We start from the raw sequence: 25,474 nt of genomic DNA on the forward strand, positions 1-25,474 counted from the left end.
AAAAGGATTCCACAAAAGTCTAATTATTTCAAAGGGAGAAGCTGATTTGTTGAAAACCACCAGAGAGTTTATTTTTTCTATAAGAAAAGTCCTTGCCCATCCAGTGGAAATCACCCCTGTAAGTGTCTACCCCAGGACAGGGCACCTGCAAGACCTTGGGGATGCCTGTAGCCCCCAACTCCCAGTGTCAGGCATGTGCCTAGAGCCAGGGTGTCTCCATTTACAGATTTTCCTGTCCTTTCCTTCCACAGGTTATTTTCCGTTTTGCCCTGGCACTTTTTAAATACAAGGAAGAGGAGATCCTGAAATTGCAAGATTCAATGTCCATATTCAAGTATCTCCGTTACTTCACTCGTACTATCCTTGATGCAAGGTGAGTCCTTAGGTGACTGTCCAGATGTCAGGAGAAAGGGCTGCCTAGCCTCTGTCTCCTTGAGGGTAACCTGTCCTTGCTGTCTTCAAAAATCACAGCCATGCCAGATGCAGTGGCACACGCATGTAATCCCGGCCTCCGGAGGCTGAGACAGGATCTAGAGTTCAAAGCCTGCCTCAGCAAGAGCGAGGCTCTAAGCAATTCAGTGAGATCCTATCTCTAAATAAAATACAAAATAGGGCTGGGAATGTGGCTTAGTGGTTGAGTGCCCTGAGTTCAATCCCTGGTACCCAAAAAAAAAGAATCAGCCATTGCAGGGTTCTGCTATGAGAGGGGGAATTTCCTTCCAGGGAAGAAATATGGGAAGGAGGCTGGCCTTCTGGAGGCTGGCCTTCTAGAGGCTGGAGAGGAATAGAGATGAAAATGGTCTTATCCTTAATCTCACAAACACAAATCCTATCCAAAAGCCATAGTCTCACATGGCTGCAAGCATTACTGAATATCTACTATGTGGCAGGACTGTGCCAGGCGCTGGGGATGATAGATGAAGAGGAAGCCCAGGCCTGGGAGAGAACTAAGCTGGGAAGGGGCAGTAGGAGAAGAGAGCCGTGCCTGGCAGAGCCACAGGTCTGGAGCAAGTATATTCTGAGAGGTGTGGAGAAGTTTAGCCAGGCTTGGGCTGGTGTGCCGGGCTTGCGGCTGGGCTGTAGCGGAGCTGGACTGTCCAGGCTCCTGGAGATGGAGCTCAGGACTTGGATCTTCAGTCTAAGAGTGTTGGGAAGTCACTGTAGCTTAGGCAGAAGGATATGTCAAATTGGGGTGGGACTGGCCACCAGCAGACCAGGGGATAGTGACTCTTCAAAGGGTCCAGGGAAGAAAGTGGTGGCCTGGAGAGAGGTGGCCCCAGAAATGGACAAAAGTGATAGGCAAGATTGAAGAGAGTGGAGGAGGATTTGAACTTGGAATACCCTCTAGGTTTCTGACTTGAGCAGCCAGATGTCCATGAATCACCATAAATCATTTTGCTCCCACCCTCCCCGTCTACATGTTTTTGTTGTTCTGGGCCGTCCTTGTCTCTATGTCCTCTGGACCACAGTTGGTTGATGCTCTGGCCCTGGCATTCAAGTGGGACATTGGCAGCACAGAGTGGTGGCTGAGGACATACCAGGCTTTCTGGAGACCATCACTATTGTTAGGCTCTTTTTCTTAGGGAATGGGTTTTTTAAATAGTTTCAGGCTTGTTACTAACCCTAACAATAGTGACCTGATTTTATGAGAAAGGATATCTGAGCCAGATGCAGTGGCACATCCCTGTAATCCCAATGACTTGGGAGGCTAAGGTAGGAGGATCACAAGTTCAAAGCCAGCCTCAGCAACTTAGCAAGGCCCTAAAGCAAGTTAGCTAGACCCTGTCTCAAAATTGAAAAAAAAAATAAAGAGTTGGGAATATGGCTCAGTGATTAAGCCCCTCTGGGTTCAATCCCTTATACCAAAATAAATAGGTAAATAGGTGGATGAATAGATAGACAGGAAGGATATCTGAGAATATTTACCTTTGAAAAGACTGATGCTAAATTCCACGTGAGCCTTGAGGGTTCTTGTTAATCTCACATTGGTCAGGATTACTAAGAATGACTGAATGAACTTCCTCATGCCAGCAGTGAACAATATTGAGAGCATTTTGGTTCCAAAGACCATTCCTGCCCCAACCCCGATAGCCTTGTGCTGAATTGTCAGTGCCCTGTCCTCCAGTCAGCCCCTTCCTGTCAACACCTGGTGGAACTGGGCAGCTCCCGCCCATCTCGCATTGTCCTGCAGCGCCACCTGGTGAGTGGCTCCTGGTGCAGTTTCCCCTTGCTTTAGGAAGTCAAGGCCACCAGACCAAGAGTTCCCAAATGCATTCATGAGTGACAGCAGGATCACTGGGGTTGTTGTTAAGACTACAGATGCCCTGGCCCCACCTTGGTGCTGGAGCCCCAATATTTAATAAGTTCTCCACGCTAGTGATTCCTATGAGCACCAGTTCTGGAGTACATTGGTCTTACAGAAAAGGAGGAGGAGCCAGTGCAATAGCACACACCTGTAATTCCAGCTACTTGGTGGTGGTGGGGGGGCGGCTGCAAAACAGGAGGATCACAAGTTTGAGGCCAGCCTCAACAACTTAGCAAGACCCCCATCTCAAAAGAAAAGGTAATACAATTTTGGGGATATAGCTCAGTGGTAGAATGCTTGTCTACATGTGCAAAGGCCTGGATTCAATTCCCTACACCGCCAGAAACAGGGTGGGGGTGGGGTCAGAGAAGGGTATTCTGCAGTTCTGTAGCCAGTTGCATTCAGGAGCCACTGGGTTAAATGGGATTGAATGATCTGTGCTGCAGGACTTGTAGGAGGCAGTGAGGAGTTGAGTTTTATATGGGTAGTGTCTGATTTCCCCCTTGTGCCCAGCAGGGGCCAGTGGGTCCAGTCAGCTCCCACTTGACTGGAGGAGTAAGTGAAAAATGTTAATTTAGTACTCATAGTGTTCACTTTCTGTAGGAAGGAAGAGGGGCTTAGGTCTTGGGCTTGTGGAGCCTTTGGGCTCAAAGCTGCAGGAGAGAAGGGACTAGTCTTGTGGGCTCCTGGTGCCTTGTGCCTAGCCAGCCATTTCATTTCCCCCATCCTCCATCAGCCCCATCAGCAGGCTGAGGATCAGCAGTGTCCACTGCATTTGGGCTTACCCTGACCTCTGGTGCTCACCTGTCCTAGAACACACAGGGGAGCTTGGATTTGAATAAAGCCAGCCTTTCTCTCCTTCCACCTCCTTATAAGATAATCCTCTCTAGAGTTGGGCAGATAGAGGTGTAGGTGTTTTAGATATAAAAGGCAGAAATCCTAGGGCTTGTGTATTCTTGATCTGTACATCTGTGTTGAGCGTAGCACGGGCTGCTGAGGAGCAGCAGGAGCAAATGGTTTGCTTCTGGTAGAGATGGGGCTGCAGTCCTCCTGCCATGACTGCAGGGCCCAGTCTGCGGGCCTGGCAGAAGAACAGAGGTAGAGAACAGGTTGGGCACCTCCATGCTAGAGCCTCCAGCTCCTCTTCTGACGCCCAGGATGCAGTGTGGCTGTCCCCTGAGGCCTGGAGAGCCATAGGCAGACCTCGGGACGAGTCTTAGTTCTGTTTTTATAAAACCACTGACTGGTAGTTTAAGGCAAGTTATCATAACTTTAAAACTTTTATCTTAAGTTGGTGCCTTAAACTGGGGATGTAAAAAGCTCTAGCTGCCTTATGTCTCTGGTCGACACTGGTCATGTTGCTTACTGGGTCTGACCGTTGTCACCAGGTTTGCCGGTTCATCCATTCCCAGGCAGTTGGTCCCAGGACAGTTTTCCTGATTGCCTGCCTTGTGTGTGGCCTGGTGTGGGCACTTATTGCACCTGCCCTCACCAAGCAAGAGTCAGATGCTATTCTCAGAACCAAGTAATACCCATACCCTAGGGGATGACAATTGTGTTATCCCACACGTGGACAAGGAATGAAACCAAAAGGGGGTTGATGGCTCAACTCTGCAACTCCCAGTCACACCTGCAGGGCAGAGGTGGGATCTGAGTCCAGGCAGGCAGGCAGGCAGGGCCTTCCCCTCAGCCACTGTGCCTCCTTGCCTCTCTGCAGGAGGTAGGCCTGGCTTCCCTGGGTGGCACGTATCCTTCCCCTCCCCAGCCCCTGGGCTCTGCTGCAGTGGGGGCTGTGTGAGCACTCGCCTGAGCGCTGCTGATGCTCCTGTCTGCCCTTCGTCTGCCAGGAAACTGATCAGCATCTCCTTTGGGGACCTGAACCCCTTCCCCCTGCGCCAGATCCGGAACCGACGCGCCTACCACTTGGAGAAGGTCCGGCTGGAGTTGACAGAGCTGGAGGCCATCCGCGAGGACTTCCTGCGTGAGCGGGACACCAGCCCTGACAAAGGCGAACTGGTCAGCGATGAGGAGGAGGACACCTGAGTGGACGCCTGCCCCTGCTGCTCTTCCCTTCACAACCAAAGTGTGTCAGAAGTGTGAACTGCAGGGACATCTCTGCTTGTTTAAATGCCAGAATGTAACATCTGTGGTGTCTGGGAATCTGCTGAGCAGATGTCCAAAGCCAGACTGCACTTTCTTAGTTCCCATTTGGGAGCAGGGTCTCATTTGTTTACAGCCATCTCCATGCCATGACATTTGGCATCATGGTCAGGTTTTTTGCCTGATTGGTGAATTGCAGTGCACTTAACCAGTTGGCTGTTTCTAAGAACCTGTTTACAGCATCTGTCAGCTGTGTTGGTGTTTCACCCTGTGAAAACCATACTTTGCTGGACCTCTCCCAGGTTCTTTGTTTTGTACATAGGAGGCAGTTGTGTGTGTCACAGGGCTTCAGAGTGTGGCTGCTTTGGGTGGCATGAGGTCAGTGTGAAATGAGGGACTTCCTTAGAAAAGCAGGCACATCCCTTGTTCAGAAACAGCCTCCTTGAAAAACCCAGGAATCCTCTGCTGGGGGCTCCAGCTGCCAGCCATGCCCCACCTCTGGACTAGCTTTGGCTAGGCCAAGTCCACACAGCCTTTGAAAACAGTAGCTCCCACCCTGCGTGTGGAGGGCCTGGCTCTGCAGCAGCCCCTGCACTTCTCGTCTCCAGCTCATGACTGTAAGCCATCCCTGTGCCTGACACGGCTCTGTGAGCTTCTGTGGAATGCTTTTCTTTTCATCTGGGACTTGGCTTGGAGAAGCCATTCTCCAAGTGTGGCTTGAATAGGATTCCAAGTCATCTGTAAGCTGCACCCTGACATGGCCCTGGTTGAGGGAGACAGAGGAAGTTTTGGGGGTGTTGCTTTTCAGGATGGAGGTACAGCTGCTGGGCGATCCCTACCACATGGCAGAAACTTCGGCCTCCCCAGATGGAACCATTGTTCCTGATGTCTGTCACTTGGCTGGCAGGTGTGGGAGGCTGCTCCCAGGTCTTTGCTTAGCGCTAAGGCTTGGGCGAGCTCTCCTAGACAGTCTCACTGCACGCCCCCCCCCCCACTATCCCCCACTGCCCAGAACACCCTTGTTCTCAAGCAAGGATATGGGGTCACTGTGGCCTCTTGATGTTGGGCTGCCTGGGCAGTTTCTGGGGACTTAGTACTGTCTTTTGAAACCGGGAGAGAGACGTTGAGTAAGGAAAGTTGTTTTTGCTTAATTCCTCTGGATCATCCCTGATGTGTGGATGTCATGAAAGAATGTTTTCTGGCACAGTATTACACAAATGCAAGAGAAACAGTCTTAAGTGGAATATTTTACACTACCTGGACACAAATCAGAAACAATCTTTTATTGATATAAACACACTCAGACTAAGAATGGAAGCGATGCAATTTCAAGAAGTGTTTTTTCCATAACGTATGGTTTTCCTATTATTTTTTACTGTCAACTTCCTAGCAGTTCATGGCTGAGTTGGTAGTTCATACTAGAGCAAGCTCAACTTCTTGGGCTTAACTGCCTACTTTCTTACCGTGTAGAGGGAGCTGGTCTCTGTATTTAGCCAAAAGCCTTTTCTCTTTTGAGATATCAGGAAAGTTTTTATCATTGTGTGCATCTTTGGAACAGCTGTGTGAGGCCCGACTTCTTCAGGAAGCCGCCTCGGGAGCCAGGCAGGCATTGTGGTCTCACTGTTGTTCTGGGGACTGCTGGGACCAAGCACTTGGAGAACCCCTACCCCCACCTTGTGAAGCAGTAGCTATCAGTCTAGGGAACAGCTGTGAGGAGGTGCAGGGGACAAGGGCCCAAGGGTCAGCTCTAGCTGCCCTCAGCTTTTAGTTTTCAAGTCAGTTTCCCCCTGGAAGATGCCAGCCCAAACTGCCCTATATTGGGGCTAAAATGATCCCTTTAGGAATGGACTCGTTTTATCTAGTTTACCCTGAAAAAATGTATCTTAAAAAGCACCTGGTGGAGATGGGGGTAGCTAGGTGGTAGAGCACCTGCCTAGCAAGCATGAGGCAGTGAGCAAGAGAGATCCCAGAGGAGATGGACTGGGGACACTGTCTTGAAATTTCTTTCTGGAATAAAGTGCTTAATGTCCAAAGGGCTGAGAGGGAATGGATGGCCTGGTTCCAGTTTGGGGACAGGATGGAGTGACTCCTTCCAGAGCCTTAGGTCCCACTGATTTGAGCCAACACTTCCCCTTCCCTCCTGCTACTGAGGAAAGACCTCTTACCCTCCAGTGCGCCAGGTACCCCTACCTCCACCAGCCACCATGGCAAGTGCCCCTTCTGGCAGGGGCTGCTCCATACTGCTGTTCATTTGAACCTTTGCTCCACAGCCAACCCATGGCCCTTGTGTGGTGGCCCTTGCAGGCTGAGACACGGCCCAGAAACTGGAAAACCCAAAGGGTGGCCTCCAGCTTGCTCACCTAGATGTAGGTGCCAAGGCAAGGGAAGCTCCCTCACACCCAGTGGCAATTCCCAACTCTTAAATCAATGGGGTTTTTAATGGGTTGAACCTGTTAATACTTTTGTATATTTTCACTACAGTTTATATTTTTATAGGATATTTTATCAAGGTTTTTCTAGATTCTGTACATCTATTTTATATAACAAGTTCTATTTTGTGTGCACAACTCCCATGTATGTATTTATGTAAACCTGAGCCTCCGGATTGTTCTTCCCTCTGTGCCTCCTTTGCCTCCAGCCTTGACTCACTTCTGCTTGGCCCTTTCCTCACCCTAGGTAGCCTCAGCCACTACCTGTAGTCATGCTGATAGCAGACTACAGATTGCTGGGAACAATTCTGGTTTCAACTACATTATATTGATATAGGAAGTACTCTAGGCAAATACCCAGTCTTTTATTTTTTTTAAACTAAATGTATACTACACAGTAGCTTTGCAATATTATCATCCCCCATATGACCAGGCAGCTGAATGGCTGGGTGGCTGGGCCTGCCTGGGGAAGTTCCCCTAGGTGAGAAGCTGGATGCAAAGCCCCATGTGTGCCACTGAGCATTCCACCCCTGCCTGGCAGCTGGAGACAAGGGGTGACTGTCCATTTATATCACAGCAGCTTCTATGCTGTCTTCAAGTATAATTCAAAAATTATAAAGGAAAAAAATAAAGTAATTTGTGAAAGGCAGTTATAGTTCCTTGTGACAGGCCTGCCCCAAGAGTTTGGAGAGTGGGACAGGGGCTAGGATGGCAGCCTTTCCAACCTGCCAGCCTGGTGGTTCTGGGTGTCCCTGCCCTTGGTTCTGATGGGGTAGAACACTATGTGTTTGTCAGCAGTGGTCATTCTAGGAGACCCTAAGAGCTGTCACCAAGCAGGTTGAGGGCTGAGGGCAGAGCCTGGGAGCCAAAGAGGAACACTGTTGCTGTGCCTGGAGAAGCCCCTGCCAGACAGCAGGCACCCTCTTCCCGCCAGCTGTGCCGTGCCCTGCCTGAGTCACAGTTTGTTTGCCTCCTGCCTGGGCTGACAGCTCAGGCCCAGCTGCCACTGGGGAACCCCCAGCCATCATTGGAAAAACACAAAAATGATTAAGACCAAATGTCTTTCCATAAAGCAGGGATTGGGATGGTAGCTCCAGTGAGATTCCAGATAGAGCAGGCTATGACCTGGGACGCTGCTTTCTCCTCTGGGAACACAGATTCAGCAAGTCTAGAGATTCCCAAGGTCACAATAGTAATGGCAGAGCTGGGACCCCAGGGCTCTGCCACTGTGCCAGACCCCACTTCCTATCTCTTGTAAGAGGTTGCCACTGAGAGCAGTTTTGATTAAGCCCTGGGAAACCATTACTCAGAGCGTGAGTCCCTCGGGCCTCCTTGGGCCAGCAGGGCTGCTACAAACACAGACAGGAAGTGAGCCTGACACTCTTCCACCCTCTGTGTGGTGCTTGGACTCATGCATACTCCCAGTGACTTGCTTTCCTGAGTGACCTCTGACAGACTGCCCGAGGGGCCTTGAGGGGATCCTCCTCCTGCCTAGTCAGAGGGGTCAACTGCTAAGGGCAGTCCAGAGTTCAGAACAGGAGATGGGGACTTGAGGCCTCCACTGGGCCTGTCACCAAGATATGTGGCCTTGGACCAGTCACTTCCCTCAGAGCTGTGGGCTTCTCACCTGAAAAGGGGATGTGTTCAGGACCAGAAGGTGTGAGCATAGGGGACTGGAAGCACAGCTGGGCACACGCCCTCTTTACCCCTACGGGCAGCTGCCCCTGCTCCCCACCCACTCCTCAGCCCCTCCAGGTAGAGCCAGGCCTGTGACACTTAGCACTGATTAGTTCAGCCCTCTGACACTGTTTGAAGGTCTCAATCCCCAAGGAGTGATTTCCAATGTATTCCCCCAATCCTGAGTGGCCATGGCTCATGCCTAATGCCACTTGCATGGCTGCAGGGCCCATTCACCTTAGAAGATGGGAGAATAGAATGTGAGAAGTGTCCCTTCTTGGAACTTCAGTGCCCCAAACTTAGAGAAGGGGCATAACACTTTCTGGGAGGAGGACTTAGGAGGAAGTGTTAAGAGGACCAGGCCCAAGGCTCATAGCTGGGGGAAGGGGCAGACATGAGCTGGAAAAAGGCCCTTGTTCAGCCCTTCCCCACTCCCTGCCCCCCGCCAGGGCCCAGCATCCTCTTCAAAGCAGCTTCATGCCCAGCTGCTTCCTGCCATGTACACCAGAGTCTTGCTCTAGGGGACCAGGTTTTATAGGTGGGAAAGGAACACCCTGAGTCAGCCTCGACTGGCCCAGTCCCATCTCTAAGCATGAAGATGGAGATAAAGGAAAGGGACAAGTGGGGACCAAGAAGGATGAGACTGACTAGTCTGCTCTTCCCCTCTCCACAGCTTTGTGCAGAAGAATTAAAGTGAGAGTGTCAGAGGGGTTCATGGGCATTCCAGACCCCATGGATCACAGGTAGTCCTGTGGTTGACAAGGTAGCCTTTGTTATTTGACAGTGCATACATGTCTCTGAGGACCTTAGAGTGGGGGTCCCTGGGGAAAGGGCTGGTGTATGTGGTTGTGGGGTGCTGCTAGCAGGAGGCACTAGGTAAGGGGTGTGGATAGGGACTGTCGGGCCTTTGCCAAGCTGTATCCCTTGCCCAGAAGACCTTCCTACCCCCATTACCCAAGCTTCTGCAGATGTGCCTCCCATAGGAAGCCACCCTCCACTCTGATGCTGGGCCTTCCATGCCTACATTAGTCGCCATTCTCTGTGTGGAATTCTTGGCTGCCGATCTCCCCGCCACAAACATACCTGCCCCAATCCCGCAAAGCAGATGAAAATCCGCAATCTGTTGAAGGTAAACAGAGTATCCTAGAGGATGGTTTCTACTTGAGATTCCCCAAATCCAAAACGAAGCCAGGCTGTGCTTTGGAACAGTACATACTCATTTATGTAAAACAATAATAATAAATGTTGCACAAATAGAATAAAAAAATACCTTTTTTTCAAGGGGAGGGGATTCCCCAGCGTGCTGCTAGGGCTGGGGCGCGGGATTAGCACCATTAGGGCGCCAGAGGCGGGGGCTCCGCGGCAGCCCGAGGTGGGGCGCTGAGGTCTGTGCGTGGTCTGTCTGTGTATCCTAGTGCGCAGGTGCGGGTGGAGGCTCGGGTCAGCGCCGGGCCACCCGCTGATGACCTCGGGAGGGGACACCGTGGCCAGGTGGAGGACAGGAACGGCAGCACTGGGCACGGATGGTGGGCAGCTGGCAGCGGCCCAGTAGGCGCAGTGTCTCACAAAAGCCAAAGGACAGACGATCCCGCTCACAGCCTGAGAATGGGGTGAGATCCACCAGTCAGGACCAGGGAATGAAACACCTGGCTCTACCACACTTGTGCCCAGGGTGAGGAATTTCCCTGGAATTTTTACCTGGGCTATCTCACCTGCCACCACTTCTACCCAACTGCCTTAAAGAGACTTCAGCAGCCAACCTCAGGGAACTGGGTCCCTAAGTTCTAGATGCCCTCCCCTGGACCCTGAGTAGAAAGCCACTAGCTGTTGTCCTTCCCCTTGGCCTATCCCCAGAACTCTGGAGAACTGGCACTGCTGAGTTCAGGTTTGGAGGAAAGGTCCTGAGATCCCATTCCTGACAACCTCAGGTGTCCGTGAGTAGCCAAAGAGCCTGCCCAGGGGCGGGGGCCACCAGTCTGCATCCCTGCTCACCCCTGGTACCTGACAGATACTAGCACACAACTGAGTCTCAGACACTTCTGCCAGCTTGCAGTGGTCTCTGCCCCACAACCCTGCCACCGCCCCCCTCAGCCCTGGTACACTTGTCCTGCCAGGTCTCTGTGACTACCTCCCCTGACATAGGCCATGTTCCACCTCAGATTCTGGGTCGAAGGCCAGAACATAGTCCCATCTTGGGCCAGTCCCTCACTTCTCAGCTGTGCAATGAAGCCCTGAGGGGGGGTCTTGGTCAGGACCGTCCAGACCATCGGTGGACACCAGGAATTGAGAGCAGGCCCCCTGGGGAGGGAGGATGCAGCAGCTGTGTTTGTCAGGGGTGGGGATGAGGCTTGGCTGGGACCCTGCCCAGTGGCTATCAGAGCTATTTTGGGAAGTGGCTTAACTCCAGCCTCCTGGCCTTGCTCCCGGTGCTGCGGCTGGGCTGCCACTGACAACCCCCAGCTGCCGCAGGGGTCTTGCTCACTCCAGCAGACTCCCAGGGGAGGAAGAGCAAGAGGGCAGCAGCAGCCCTGGGACATCCCCAGGCTTGGCAGAGGGCACACGGCAGCAGGCAGGGCCCTCCACCCTGACTTTGGGCAGTAACTCCATACCACACATCTACAGACCTGCATCTAGTCGCTTGGGGTGACCTGACACCGTGAAACAGCCTTCCTAACCTCTGAGGCTGTGATTCCTTCCTGTCGATAACCCTCACCTCAACAGGCGGGCAGATGGGCCATGCTGGGCCAGTTGTCTTACCACAGTGACCTCACACCCTGGAGTTTCCAGGATTTCCAAATGTCCTGCCACACCATCCCACAAAACCATCAAAACATCCTGGGGATTCTAGGGTCTTGGACTCCAAGATAGCCTCCCAGGGTAGCACCCTTCACTGGTGGCAGGAAAAAGTCTCATTTAGGATGCCCTGACCTCCCCACACAACCCCCTCCCTGGAGACCACCCCCACCCCTGGGAGACCTTGCAAGTCCAGAGCCTTCTGAGCCAGGCCTGCCCCTCAGTTTCTAGGTCCTGTGGAGCCTCAATTCCTGCTGTATCCCCCATCTGATCCTCACCACCTGGGATCATAAATACCCAGCTCCTGGCTGGTTCTGAGCCCCATGTCAGGGATGAAGAGGAGCCATGGCCACTCTTAGCTATGAAGGTAAGTGCTGTGAGGCCAGCACCCAGCTTGAGCCGTGTGCAGGAGACCTCTAAGATGCTTGTGGATGAATGCTGAGGGCAGGTGAGAGCAGGCAGGGGTGCAGGAGACTGGCCTGGGTCTTGAAGCAGGAGGGCCATCTCTGCCAGAGGTGGGGACAGGAAAGCACAGCAGTGGCTGCTCTGGCCCTAAATAAGGACCACCTAGGAGCCAGCTGCTGGTAGAGAAGGCTGTGTTGAGCAAGGGAGAGGAGGCAGATATTCAGAGGCCCTGACCCTGACCCTGATGGCCAGGCCAATAGCCTGGGGACAGGGGGCTGACAGCCAATAGGCTTGAGGCGCTGTTCTTAGTGTACATAGTGCCAAGCCTCGGGGTTCCCTCAGTTGCCAGAGGTGGCCCTGAGATTCTCCCTGACATTGCAATGGAGAATGACAGTGGATGCCACGAGGGAGGAAGTCACTGTCCCCAAACACCCTCTTGCAGCATTGGATCTTTCACCCCCAGGACCCCTGCATGAGGGCTGCCAGCCCCTTTACGCATGCAGAAAGGAAGGCCCAAAGAAAGAATGGAGCCCAAGGCCACAGAGCTGGTGAAGGGAGCCCAGGTGTTGGCTCCTGGGCCATACTGTTCTGTGTTCTGAAGTGCTGGGGGCAGGAAGGAAGTGGTGGTGGTTGGGGGGAGGGGTGTCCAGAGCCACCTCTGGCTCAGGTCCTTTACCAGGAGGACCCAGCTGGCCAGGAAACCAACAATGCTGGAAGCTAGCGAGACCCTGGAGGGAGGCTCCTTCCCGTGCTTACATTGCTCACCCCAGGCAGTCCTTGCCTGGCTGGGAATGGACCATCCACAGCTGGGTGTGCAGCTCCCCCAGGCCCAGCTTTCACATGGCCACAGGATATCCTGGCCTCAGTATGGGGAATAAGACCCAGAGGGAAAAAGCTGCCTAAGGTCACACAACAATTTAGGGGCCAAGGCTGCCCCCTCCACTCCCTGAGACCAGAGAAGCTGTCTGCAGGATGCCCTGTGTGGCTGGGATTCCCCTTGGCAGAGTCCCAGCACATCCCCAGCTTCGCAGCTTCAGCGCGGCATCCTGAGGCCTCAGGAACACCGCGACCCCATGGCTCTCGAGCCCAGACTACAGCTGGAGGCTCAGCAGTGCTGCAGGGTGACGGTCCAATGACTGCTTCCCCACTGTCCTCCACATGCTCCCTGACCTGTGGCAGAGTGGGCAGTGGGGTCACTCACGTGGAGGTTCAACCAGCTCACAATCCTCAGTGCCACAAGGCCGGGAGCTCTCAGGCCAGGCTTCATGGCCACACTTGTCACTGTCTTCTTCAGGCAGCCCGGTCTGGGTATTGACACACTTGACTAGGCGCCGCTGGACACCACCGCCACAGGGGGCTGAGCACTGCATTGGAAAGGAGGGGAGTAAGTGTCCCTGTGCTCAGCCCTCACGGGCACCCTTGGGTGGTGCTACTGGGAAGCCAGTCCTGCGCCCTGTGCCAGATCAGCCTATTAGGTGGGCCTGGTCCTGTCCCCAGGGCCCACAGTGGTGCTTGGACCTACTCTCTGGCAGAATCTGCTCCCGTTGGGGGAGGGGCACGAGAGCAGTAGGGAGCATCCCAAGTCTTCCAGGGCAAGCCCCTCCCAGAAGACCTGCCCACATGGCCTGAGCAGAGTGGGCAGAGACTTGATAAGACACCACGGTGACCAAGGAACAGGGGGAGGATCTGCCACTGTCCAAGGGCAGCAGAGGGGAAAAGGTAGATGTTTGTCAACCAGGACCGCCATGCTGATTCAGGCTCTGTTAGCAGCTGGGGGTCTGGTCACTTACAAAGTCCTAAAAATAGGTTTAATCTGTGCCAACATTGCACCAGGCTCTGTATGTTCGTTGTTATTACTTCATTTAACCCTTCCAATCTTCTTTCCACAAGCTGTGCCCATTTTACAGATGGGAAAACAATGGCCAAGCAAGACCAAAACAACCTGCCCAGAGTTACTCGGCAGCCAGTGGGACAAGGACACAAATGTGGTCTACTGACTTTAGGCTCAAATCTGCAATTCCTGAACCTCTCAGCCCCAAACAGGCCTGACATCGGGGCCCTTTTCCATCCCCTTCTCTCAGTTCCCTGAATACCCTAAGGTCCTTGTTGCCACCTCAGGACTTTGAACATGCTGCTCTCTTTATCCTTCTCCTTGGCATTGATGAGTCCTTGTGTCCACACAGAGTTCCCTTGGAAGGCCTTCCCTGACATATCAGCACACATCCATTTTTTCTCTTCATCTATTTCTCCCTGGCAGGGTGCAAGGACTCTGTCTGGTCACCTCTGTCTCTGTAGTGGCTGCAAAGAGCCCGGTACCTGGCACACACCCAACAGTTCACTCTTAGAACCCACAGAGCCTACTGAGCACTGCTCAGCACTCCACCCCCCGCTCACCTGGCCCCAGGGCCCCACCACCCACTGTGTGCAGGGGTGGGTGTTACACGGCCTTGTAGCGTTGGGTCTCAGCGCCTCCTCACAGAGGCCTGGCTCCGGGCAAGTCACCAGACGCTGCTGTTCTCCGCCACCACAGGCCTCAGAGCACTGGGAAGACAGGGGAAGTAAGAGGCACGGCCAGGATCTGAGGGTGTCCCTGTGCCCACCCCGGATTCCCAGGCCTCACCTCCCTCCAGGAAGAGATGTACCAGCTGAGGCAGGGCTGGGTCCCACAGGGCTGGCGGGTGGGTGGCTTGGCAGGCCCAGGCTGGCAGTGAAAGGGCCGCAGCGGCCGGAGGTTCCGCGTATCCACACACTGCACGTCCCGCACTGAGGAACCTCCACCACAGCTGCGGGAGCACTAGGGACCAAGGCACAGGCGTGTGCACACCATCCCCAAACACAAGACTGGTAAGGAGTACGGCAGGGCAGGCCTCAGATCACCCCTCCAGCTCAGGACAAACAGCCCCAGGGAGAAGCCAAGGGTGGCCAGCCCTGGCAGCAAGGCAGGGCTGCCACGGGATGGGACAGATGGAGAAAGGACTAAGGGAGAGTTGGTGGAAGAGAAGTCGGGGGGTGGGGGAGTACAGAGAAGGGAGACAGCCAAAGGAGCAGAGGCTGGGCTAGGTGGAACCACATGAAGAGGAAGAGACTGAAAACTTTGAAGACAGTCAAGGGCACAGACAGGCAGTGGTGCCTCCCCTGTCCTCTCAGTCTTGCAGCACAGACTCTGAGGCCCAGGGCTCCACCTCACACCCTGGGGCTGCTGCCCTGGCTTGGTCCTCTCCTCACGAACCTTGCTCCAGTTGCCCATGTGCCAGGCAGCACAGGGCCGCAGGTGGCAGCGGCGGGCAGGCTGGGGCCGACCAGCAGGGGCGCAGTCCTCGTCTCGACCAGAGCTGCAGCGCACCAGCCTCCAGATGGCACCCAGGCCGCAGGTGGTGGAGCACTGTGGGGCAGAGGACAGTGAGCACTGGGCAGACACCCACAGCGAGGGGGTTGCCTGCCTTGGTGAGTGGGATCTCCGCCAACCTGGGACCCTCCTTCTGGTTTCTATCTGCAAAATGGACTCCTCCACCCCTCTTCCAAGGAGACTGTGAGAAGTCAAATTCCACCAGCAGCCAGCTGGAACCTGCAGGCACCCCACATCGGCTACCCTGGCAAGGCTTGTTACTTCCCAGAATCGCTAGCAAAGGAGATCTGGCTTCTAGTCCCAGCAGCCAAATTGGTAGGTAACCCCAGACAAAGCCAGCCCCCCCCCCTCCCCTAATTAGGGATCTGAACAAGTTTGCTTCTCCTACAGTGACAATCTGGGGACCTAGGGAGAGGACACAGGCCAACTCTTTTCCATACAGGGCGGGGCCTGGGAGTAATGAGATTAAGTTCCCCCAACACAGCTATGTGAACTGAGCTCCCCGTCCCCAGAGGCATGCAAGCCAATGCCAGGATGCTCCCCCAGGCTGCGTGTCTTCTGTGCCTACCACTGCCTTCCCCTGTGGTGCTCAGAAATAGGCCCTCTGGGGACTTCAGGAACAGGCAGATGGGCCTCCTTACTCAGTTCCCACTGCTCAGATGGGAAACTGAGGCCTTATGGGGCAGACTGGCCACAGGCCACATGGAGGGCCCCATGGAGCTCTGCATGACAGAGCTGGGATGAGGCTCTCCCACCTCGTGGAGCCTCCACCCACTGCACTATCAGTTTCCTAATCCCAGGAATCCCTGGCTTCCAGCAAGCAGGATGGACAGGGCTTGTGACCTGCTCTGCTCATTTCTAGACAAGGAAGTGGAGTCCCCAAGGCCCTGCTCAAACTCCCAGCCCCCCAGCCCTGCACCACTTGCCTGGCTCCAGTTCCCCACTTGCCAGCTGGCATTCCTGATGGGCATCAGGTCTGCAGGGGACCACTCCTCAGCCAGCCTAGGCTCCACAGGCTGGGCCTCAGGGGCTCCTGCTGCAGGACTGTCTTGAGTTTGTGTGGACAGCAGCACAGGGTTCAGGGGCATCTCAGGGCTGGAGGACTCTGGTTGGCCTGAGGGTCCTGGGTTCAGAACAGTCACCCAAGGCATATGCCCTAGGTCAGCAGGCACTACTGGAAGGAAGGTCTCTGGCACTGCCAGAGTTTGTAGGTCCTGTGAGCCTGATCCTGGGTTTGAAAAGGTAGGAGTCCCCAGCTCCAGGGAGCTGTCCCTGCTCCAGACCCCCGGCATGGGGGCTGTGGGAGGAGGAGGGGGAGGGTCCATCCCCATGGTGGGCCACAGCTGACTGTACACAGGTCCCAAGTCACCCTCCAGTGCAGGGCCCCAGGCCATAGTTCCTCCTGTCCACAGCTCCACCATGTCAGGGCTAGGAGAGGTAAGGGTGGTGTCAACGGAGGGCAATGGGGGCCACACAGAGCTGGGGCTTTGGGGCAGGTGGGGTGCCCTGCGGCCTGCAGTTTCCTCCTTGTCCTTGGAGATCTCATTGGTCCCATCCCACCATGGAGTAGGTGGCTGGCTCTGGCTGTCCTCCCCCACTAGGAACTCATTTGGTCTCCCAGGGGCAGTAGGCATCTTCATGTCTTTGTCTGAAGCAGGGGACTTAGTCAAGCTGGGGATCCTAAGATCAGGAGTCCCATCTGGAGCATCCTCCTCAGACAAGAAATTGACCAATGGATTCCCAGGGTTCTGCTCCAAGGGTGGGGTTGGGGAGTCGCCAGCCTGGCTAGGCCAAGAGCCATGAGTCCAAGCTCCCTGAAATTCCTCTTCCTTGGATCCAGGAGGCTCTGTGACAGGCAAGGGGGTATCCATAGGGGGCTCAGCAGGAGAGCTTTGCAGTGGGGGCACCCAATCCCCTGTGTCCCCCAGGTCTGGGCTGGGATTCTCAAAGGGCCCATAAGACAGGTCCTCATGGAAGTTAATGAAATTGTAGTCATAGTAGAAGTCATCCACAAACACAGGCCCCGGCAAGTCCAGCTTCAGGTCTTCCTCTTTGATGGCATTGCCCATGACCGCTGGTTCAGGTGAGGAGGTAGGCAAAGGGCGTGGGGCCGGGTGGTGGGGAATGAAGTCAACCTCATTGAAGAGCTCAGGGCTGGAGGAACCACTTCCTGAGCCTTCAGGGCCCAGTGCATCCAGGGACCGCAGGCAGGGTGGTAGAAGGCAGGTGGCTTTGCTTGCTGGCTGCTGGGTCTCATCACAGGGGACACCAGTGTCATTAGTGCAGAGGATATTTCGGTGCTGAGTGCCAGTCCCACACGTCACCGAACACTACAGGGGAGGCCAAAATCAGGGACTCAGGCCAGGAGAGGGGCTGCCAGGGGAAGCTGGGCATGGCAGGTTGACCTGCCCACTGCCCAATGTAAGAATGGCAGAATTCTCAGCAGCCCTCTCCAGTCCTACCCAGCTCAAGACAATGGTTTACAGCCATGGCTTGTCAGGGGCACCCAAGTCCCCAAGGCTTTGTAGGTAGGGGCTGGACCCTATAATGCCCAGGGTCCCTCCCACCCAAGTTACCAGGCAATAAGTGACCCCACGCAGGCCATCTGTAGCCAAAGGCCAATGGAAGACCACCCCCCTGCTCACCTGCGACCAGTTCCCCACAGCCCAGGTGGCAGGACAGGGCACATGGTGGTTGCATGGGGTTTCTGCAGGGGGCCGGGGAAGATGTTCACAGGCAGAAGGTTCCAGGGCACTCTGCTCATCCAACCCCACGCTTCGAAGGCAGAGCACAGCCCTGCGGGAGAGGCCTTGAGGTCCACAGGAGTGGGAGCACAGCTGCCACTCTCCTGCCCACCACCTGTTGAGGGGCACACAGCGGCATTAGTGTGGCATCAAACAGATGGCATCAGGCTTGTGAGCAGGAGGCCCCAGCCAGGCTTCCAAGTCCTCAGGGTTCAGCCAGGCTTCCAAGTCCTCAGGGTTCAGCCAGGATCAGGTCTGAGTTCAGAGGAAGATTCCCCAGAGCTCCAAGCCCAGGTGGGTGCCCAGCCCTCTGCACTCCTGCCACCCTCCCGTACAGGACGTGGGCAAGGCTGGGGGCCTGTTTTATATTCAGCGACCTATAGGGGAGTGGGCAGGGATGTCTAGGCTGGTGCTGGATGCCCAGGGGCACCCCAGGTCCAAGCTGGGATCAGGAACAACCAAGGGTTAGGGCTTCAGTCTTGGAAAGAAGCCATGGCCCACCCTTCCTCTCTTCCCGAAGGTTTCAGAGACTGAAGGACCAGGACACCTGGGGAGGGGGCAATAGGCTTACCGGGCAGGGCAGGCCTCCTCGTTGCACTTCCTTTGGCGGTCATCAGGCCGACTCAAGGGGTCACAGTGTCCCTCATCCACAAGTCCTGCCTGACGCTCCATGCAGTACACACTCTGCCTCTGCACACCTGGGAGCCATAGGGGTTCAGCTTGGGCCTGGCACCCAGCATGCCCCAGCCCAAAGACAGTCACACCCTCTGGGCCAGAACCCTCCCAGAACAGGGTCTCACTGCCCATGTCAGGAGGAAAGCAAGACTCCATCACCTCCTTCTCACCGTCCTCCCAGACTTCAACCTCACCCACTCCCCTGAAACCCCCCTAAGACACCCTTGGGAAGGCAGCAGAGTGTGAAGTCTAGTGGGTTGGGTGCCCAGCCCCACTGCTTCCTAGAGGAGAGGTCTTGGGCAGCTCATGTGACCTCTCTGAATTAGTGTTCTCATCTGTGATTGCCTCAGGTCCTGGGTGAGAATCATAGGTGGCCACATGTGTGCAGACAGCCTGTGCCCGGCACATCCTAAGAGTTCAGAGAGGGCCAGCCGCTGGGCTGCAGCTGTGTCTACCTCTCTTCTCACCTGAGCCACAGGTGACTGTGCACTTGCTCCAGGGCCCATAGTGCCAGGAGAACTCAGGCGGCGGAACCTCACTCTGGTCATAGGCCTCCCTGTGGATGGTGTACTCATAGCGCACCCCGGGGTTGCTCTCCTGGAACAGTAGCTAGGGCAGGCAGATGGGGGCCCTGTGAGCACAAGGACCTGCCACCCAGAGTGAGCGTCCTATGGAAACTCATCCCAGTACCTCTGTGAACTGGGGTTACACCAGAGGACCATTTTAGAGATGGGGAAACTGAGATAGAAGCTCTAGCAGTGGGGCCTGGCCCAGAGCTTACTCCTCCAGGACAACACCCTGCCATGGAAGCTAAGCCCTGGGGACCCCACCTCAGCTCCCCCTGCCTGGGTCTTGGGAGGCAGGCACCTGGATCCAGACAGGCTCACTGGTGGGACCTGGGGATGTGAGGTTCTCCCGGTTGCCCATGCGAGCATATGTGAAGGTGGTGCCCGCCACCTCGTAGTCCCCATTCCACTGGATGGTCCAGCCACCGTTGAGGAAGTACTTATCCGGGTCCTCGCTGCGCAGGGCCAGGAAGTTGGCAGCCTCAGCCACCTCCTCGATGAGGATCTCACGAGCACCGGCTGGGATCAGCCCCACATCCACGTACCCTGTTGGCCAGGGGTTGTGCATGGGTCGTGCCTGGGTAGGAGGGCTGGCTGCCCCCACCAACCTCCCTCCACTTGCCCCTGCTGCTGCTGCTGCTGCTAAAGGTTCCAACTTTAACTTCAGATTCTGAGTTCCCCCACAAGCCTGATCTATGCTGGGTCACCAAAGCCTCCCAAAGGCCTGCAACTCCTGCTCTCATGGCCCATGGCCCATGGCCCAGGACCCCTTTACCTGGGAACCTAAACTGGTCTCATTGTCGCACGCTGGGTCTAGCCCCTATAGTTGAGGCCTGCATAATCTAAAGCACCAGAATGCCTGGACCTTTCCCTGGCACAGCCTCCTCATCCCTACACGGCTTGCTTTTATCCTCTTTATGGAACATTCCCTCCGGACAGAGCACCACGCCAAGAGCACTGTGCCTGTGTTCGCACGAGGGCAACAACCATGTGACACAGGTACTACTGTTATTCCACTTTGTATTTGAGGAAATGGAGGCACAGGGAGGGTAGGTAATTTGCACAATGGTCTGATGGGATGTGATTGGGCTCCAGTCTGTGGTGTAACCAACCTGCTGCAATGTGTCTCTGGGATGAAACCTAAGCTGCTTGGTCTGGCAGTCAAGGCCCCCCAGGCAGCTGCCTTGCTCCCAGGTCCCAGGCAGGGCATACATTTTGCTGCCTCTGGGCTTTGGCATGAGCTGTCCTCTGACTGGGGTGCCTCTCCCTGTCTCCTGAGTCCTTTACCATTCAACTCACTTCCACCTCTGAACTGGAAGTCTTCTCTGACGCCCCCAGGTCAGGACCTTCCTCCTCAGTGCCCTCTCAGCCCGCTGGGCATTGCTACACTGTCCCAGTGAAGGGTTCTAGCACCCTGTTGGGCTGTGAACACTTCACCTCAGTGTGGCCTTCAGCCATCACCTGGCACACAGCCAGCACTTAAGCAGACCCCAAAGTGAGGACTGGTGTAGCTGGGTGGCCCTTCAAGCTTCATAAAAGAGCAAACCGATGAAAGGACAGGGCTACACACAAGCCTGGCTGGCCCTGCCTGAGGTCCTTGAGACAGAGGCTTCCCCATGAGGACAGATATCTACACCTGGGCTAGGGGACCCAGACTCCTGCAAGGATCCTGCTCCAGGCAGACTTGCCGTCTCTAGTCTGGATGAGGATCACAGAAGCCCTGAGGATGAGGAAGAGGCCACCAGTTTAAGAGCGAGCCCCCTCCCCCAACAGCGGTCCCAACCCATACCCAGTCCCTCGGTCTCCTCGAAGGTCCCGCTCACGGTGTGACAGGTGGAGCCGTTGCCATGGCACACACCACAGCGGTCCTCCACAGCACCCGAGTCAATCTCGAAGTCACAGCCCACATTCTGCAACACATGGGAGAGGAGGCCCCTTGTGCTGGGCTGCCAGCCCTCTCTGGTCTCCAGCCCCATGGTTCTGCCAGGTTGGGAGGAGACAGTTGGGGTAGGGGTCAGGAGTCATTGCTCTGAGGCCTGCCCCACCACCGTCGTGCTGTCTGAGCCTGCATGAACCTCTTCCTGAGCCTGTTTCCCAGATGTGAGATGGGGAGAACAATCCATTCCTCAAAAGCATACTGTGAGCATCACATGAGCCAAGAGACAGGAAAAGTCTCACAAAAGGCTGTGGGTGGGCAGAGGAGTAGGCACACTATGGGCTCCTGACCAGTGTGCACAGGGATTTTCCAGAAAAACAATTCACCGTCAGAGGCACTAGTTTAGTACCTCCCTATTGGTCCTCCTCCGATGCCCACTGGCTTAGAGGGCAAAAAGCAGGGGCAAGAAGGTGTCTGGCAACATGGGCAGGGAGGAGTGGCCATCACTGTTACTAGAAATAAAAACAGGAATTGTTACCAAACACTGATCGCTTACTTTGCCAGCGCAGAGCCCTGAGTGGCACAGGTGCCACTTGGTTAACCCTTCCTATTGTAGAGGCCACCATTGCCTGGGCTCACCCAGCCAGGAGCACTGGAGCTACTGCCTAGGCTCTGTGCCATGCAGGCATGCCAGGGGAACGGTGGGCAGCCAGCGGGGATGAGGTGGGAAAGTGGCAGTGCAGAGGCTGGGAGTGTGAGGTCATAAGGGGGCAGAGGCTAGGATGTCCAACGGTGCAGCCTGAGGAGAGTAGCCAGAGAGGGGTCAGGAAGGAACCAGAGAAGGACCTGGTGCCTGCCAGTGGGGGTGGGGACAGGTGGTCCTGGGAGACCCTCTTGCTATCCAGGCACACCTTGCAGATGCCGTTGATGCAGAGGTCACGGCTGGCCTGGCCCTGGTAGCAGGGAGTGCCATCGACCACAGCGTCCCGCAGCTTCTCAGCAAAGTACTCGTTCGAGGGCCGGCAGTGCAGCTCACAGGGGTTCACTGGGGGCCCAAGTGGAGGATTCATCAGGAACAGCCAAGGCAGGTGTTATGGAGGCCACCAGAAAGGCCCCTCTGCAACACACATCAATGGCAGGCCAGGGGCTCTGAGCAGCACAAACATGCTAGAGGCTCCGACTGGGCTGGCAGTTATCCACAGGCTGCAGACTGAGGAGCTAGGAGTGAGTGGCAGCCCCAGGGGAGGTGGAGCTGAGGGCTGGGGGTGACAACTTGGCCTCCTGTCTATATCAGTGGGTAACCTTGGGCCCACATGTCCCCAGCCCTTTGGGCCTCAGTGTCCCCATGGGTGGCAGGACTCACCGTCATTGACCACAGGCACCCACGTGTGCAGCTGGCCCTTGTACAGCATGGCATCAAAGTGGCTACACTGGACATGGCGGAAGGAGGGGCGACCAGAGGGACAGGCCTGAAGGTTGCAGAGCCGGAAGCGCTTCCGCTCACCCACACAGTACTTGCCTTTGTATTTGGGCCTGTGGGGACAGCCAGAGAGGGAGCCGCATGTGTACACCATCAGTGCCCACTTTGGAGCTAGATCAGTATCCCCCCACCACCACCCATCTTTGTTGACACTGTTCTACCCTCTTGGGCTGACCACCCTCTGGCCCAGACACATGCTCCCTATTTGTAAGGAACTAAGGGAAAGTAGCAGCAAGAAGTCTGGGCTAGGGGCTGGGGTTGTGGATCAGTGATAGAGCTCGCCTAGTATGTGTGAGGCACTGGGTTTGATCCTCAGCACCACATAAAAATAAATAAATAAAATAAAGGTATTGTGTCATCTGCAACTAAAAGTAAATAAATAAATAAGAAGCCTAGGGTCTGTCCCCAGCCTGCTATGGGCAAATGTTCAGCTATCCTCCAGGCTACTTCTTCAGAGGGCTGCTGGAACACACAGTGGACATTACTGACACCAGTCCACGAAACCCAGCACACTAAAGAATGCTTGCAGACTTGCTCCTGGTGACAACACCCTGGGCTGGGTCAAAAGGAAGTCCCCAGGGCCCACTCAGCCAGGAAGCTGCCAGAGCACAGCACCTGAACTCCGCCCCCATCTAGGCCAAGGTAGCCAGGTCCACCTGGTTCACCCAGAGGCCAGGACACAGGAAGGGGTTATGGGCCAGAGCCCTGGCCAGGCACAAGGCCCAAGATGGAGCTGGTTCTGAATCCCAAGTGAAGAGGCTGTCAGAGGAGTCAGTTGCCCCTCAGTCTGCTGGCCTCTGTGTCTCACTGAGTTTTAATATTGTCCCTTTTAGATGGGGAAACTGAAGCACCCCAGGACACAAAGCTACCCTTCAGTGCTGCCCAATTCTTTCAGCTGGCCTGATCTCATTGCAGACCCACGTCACACCTCTGATGACACTGAACAGTGCCTGCTGAGAGCTTGCTAGTTCAATAGTGGGTAAAATGCCTTCCCTGCATTACCTGCCTTTACCCCTGCCAGCAACTTCCTGAGATGGACACTGTCATCACCCCATTATACAGCAAAGGAAACAGGCCCAGAGGATGGCAGGGAAGGCCCTTGTATGAGGAGTCAAAGGGATTTGAACCCTGATCCTCTGAGGTCCAGGGACTAAGCATTAACCACCGGCCTCTCCTGCTTCCCTCCAACCAGCTGTTTCTGTGTTGTGTGGCCTCTGATGAGTTTCTCCAGTATCTACACCTCAGTGTTTCCCTCTCTGCAATGGGGTCATTCCCTGAAGTGATTCAAGGTGACCCAGACACTAAGGACTTGGCCAATACAGGAACAACAGTGAGAGCTAGAGGCTGAATTCCCTGCAATCTGTTGATTTTGCTCCAGTGCTTCAGTCCCACCCCAGGCCCAGCACTCACGTGGGCTGTGTGCACTGCCGCTCAGCGCTCTGCACACCCATGCCACAGCTCCGGGAGCAGACAGACCAGGCGCTCCAGCCAGACCAGCCACCATCCACAGCCTCAGGCCGGAAGCCCATAGGGACGCACTCCCCATTGAGACACCACTACAGAGACAGATGGAGGCAGAGCAACCCGCCCCACCCATCAGCCATCCTCACCCTAATGAGAAGGAGGTAGGTGGGAAGATCTCCAAAGACACAGAGGGCAGAGGTGGAAGGCATGAGAGAGGCCTTACAGTCACCCACAACCCAGGCCCCACGTGAAGCAGTGGGGAATAAACCAGCTGAAGATGTCTTGGAGAATCATGGCATCAGGACCTACCCCAATGCCTGTTTTGTAGATGGGGACTTGGGCCAGAAAGGGCTGGGGATCTGCTAAGGGCACTGTAAATTAAGCTGACCCCAGAGCACAGACAGGCGCAGTAGGAAGTGGGCCTCTCCCAGCATGACCCACAACTGGGACCAGCAGCATCCCCTACCTTGCTCTCCCCACACCGGGTGCCGTCTACAGCTGCATCCAGCTTAGAGTGACAGGTGGTCCCCACAGAGCACCAGAGTGTGTGGCAGACATTCTGCAAGGAGGAGGCATGGGCCATACCCTCACCCACTCCCCAGTGCCTTCACCCATGCTGCCCCCTCATGCCCCCAAGGGTCCCCTGGGCAACCCTTCATAGGTCTGGCACGTCATAGGGGCCTGCAGATGTGATAACCCCCAGAGGCATCCTCTTGCCCACTGTGTCTGCTCTACCTTCCGCCCTCCCCTCTCAACCATGCGGAGACAAGGGGTCCCTATGGAGAGACCTCCAGGCTCAGGTTTGCTACTTGGAGCAGTCTTCAACTGTCTACACCTCTCCCAGCCCCAGCCCACTCCTCTGGACAAATTCCTGTTACAAGTCACAAGTCTCAGTCACATGCCTGTGGCCACAACTTCCTGCAGTCTTCCTCGGGACCCCCAGATATAGTTTTGATTTTCTCTCTTATAAGCCAGCTCCAGGGACATTGAGCAACTTACCCCTGGTCCTACAGTTGGTAAATGGTTGACCCTAAATCCAGACCTGGGTCTGTGGCCACCCAACCCCAGGCCTCTCTCACAGGTAGGTCACTTTATGTCTCACTGCACCAAATATGGGGGCTGAGCCCAGGCCAGGCAGGGTTTCTCCCAGGCTGGCACCTGCAGACTGGTGAGCGCTCTCCTCTACGTTCCCCCATTCCCACACATGGCCCACACTCACGTCCATGTCATCACAGAAAGCAGAGTAGGCTCCATATTGGAGACGGCACTGGTGGCTCACGTCATAGAGGACTCCAGGTGGCACTGAGGGGAAATCGATGATATCATCGGCAGGAGGATCGTCCAGGCACAGGCCCCACCCACGACTATAGAGACAGAACAGGAAGTGGAGGTGAGGGGCTATGGGGCTATCTGTCCCATCAGAGAAGCCTCAGTGGGGCCGGGAGGGCAGGTGAGGTGGGAATGGGCAGAGCCCGACTCGTAGACCGGGTAGGAGAACACGGTTCCCCACATGGCTCAGCCGACCCTAGGTGACCGGACAAGCTCAACAGCCCTCCAGACCCTCTCATCTCCCAGGGACTCCAGCCAGCTGAACTGCCCCACCCCCAAGGCCAA

At 55.4% G+C, this 25,474-nt stretch overlaps 2 protein-coding genes across 3 annotated transcripts in view; one reads left to right on the plus strand and one right to left on the minus strand.

Moving 5' to 3' along the window:
- TBC1D2B (TBC1 domain family member 2B) overlaps positions 1-5,049 on the plus strand; it is an 85,455-nt gene extending 80,406 nt beyond the window's left edge. Inside the window, 2 exon segments of the mRNA XM_079129372.1 lie at positions 252-373; positions 4,153-5,049. Of these exon segments, the coding sequence (XP_078985498.1) occupies positions 252-373; positions 4,153-4,348 (318 nt within the window). The 3' untranslated portion in view covers positions 4,349-5,049.
- A 4,716-nt stretch (positions 5,050-9,765) lies between these two features.
- Positions 9,766-25,474, minus strand: part of ADAMTS7 (ADAM metallopeptidase with thrombospondin type 1 motif 7) — a 43,985-nt gene continuing 28,276 nt past the window's right edge. For both annotated transcript variants that reach the window (XM_079129368.1, XM_079129369.1), the window contains 16 exons: positions 25,080-25,224; positions 24,327-24,419; positions 23,807-23,952; positions 22,280-22,449; positions 21,828-21,961; positions 20,830-20,950; positions 19,342-19,586; positions 18,942-19,083; positions 18,371-18,497; positions 17,701-17,914; positions 15,982-17,385; positions 14,939-15,091; positions 14,330-14,503; positions 14,104-14,250; positions 12,911-13,073; positions 9,766-10,110 (listed from right to left, as the gene is read on the minus strand). In XM_079129368.1, coding sequence (XP_078985494.1) covers positions 9,953-10,110; positions 12,911-13,073; positions 14,104-14,250; positions 14,330-14,503; positions 14,939-15,091; positions 15,982-17,385; positions 17,701-17,914; positions 18,371-18,497; positions 18,942-19,083; positions 19,342-19,586; positions 20,830-20,950; positions 21,828-21,961; positions 22,280-22,449; positions 23,807-23,952; positions 24,327-24,419; positions 25,080-25,224 — 3,736 coding nt within the window. In that variant the 3' untranslated portion in view covers positions 9,766-9,952. The remainder of the gene's footprint in view (positions 10,111-12,910; positions 13,074-14,103; positions 14,251-14,329; positions 14,504-14,938; positions 15,092-15,981; positions 17,386-17,700; positions 17,915-18,370; positions 18,498-18,941; positions 19,084-19,341; positions 19,587-20,829; positions 20,951-21,827; positions 21,962-22,279; positions 22,450-23,806; positions 23,953-24,326; positions 24,420-25,079; positions 25,225-25,474) is intronic.

This window comes from Sciurus vulgaris (genome assembly GCF_902686455.1).
Source record: "Sciurus vulgaris genome assembly, chromosome: 2".
Classification (NCBI taxonomy): Eukaryota; Metazoa; Chordata; class Mammalia; order Rodentia; family Sciuridae; genus Sciurus; species Sciurus vulgaris.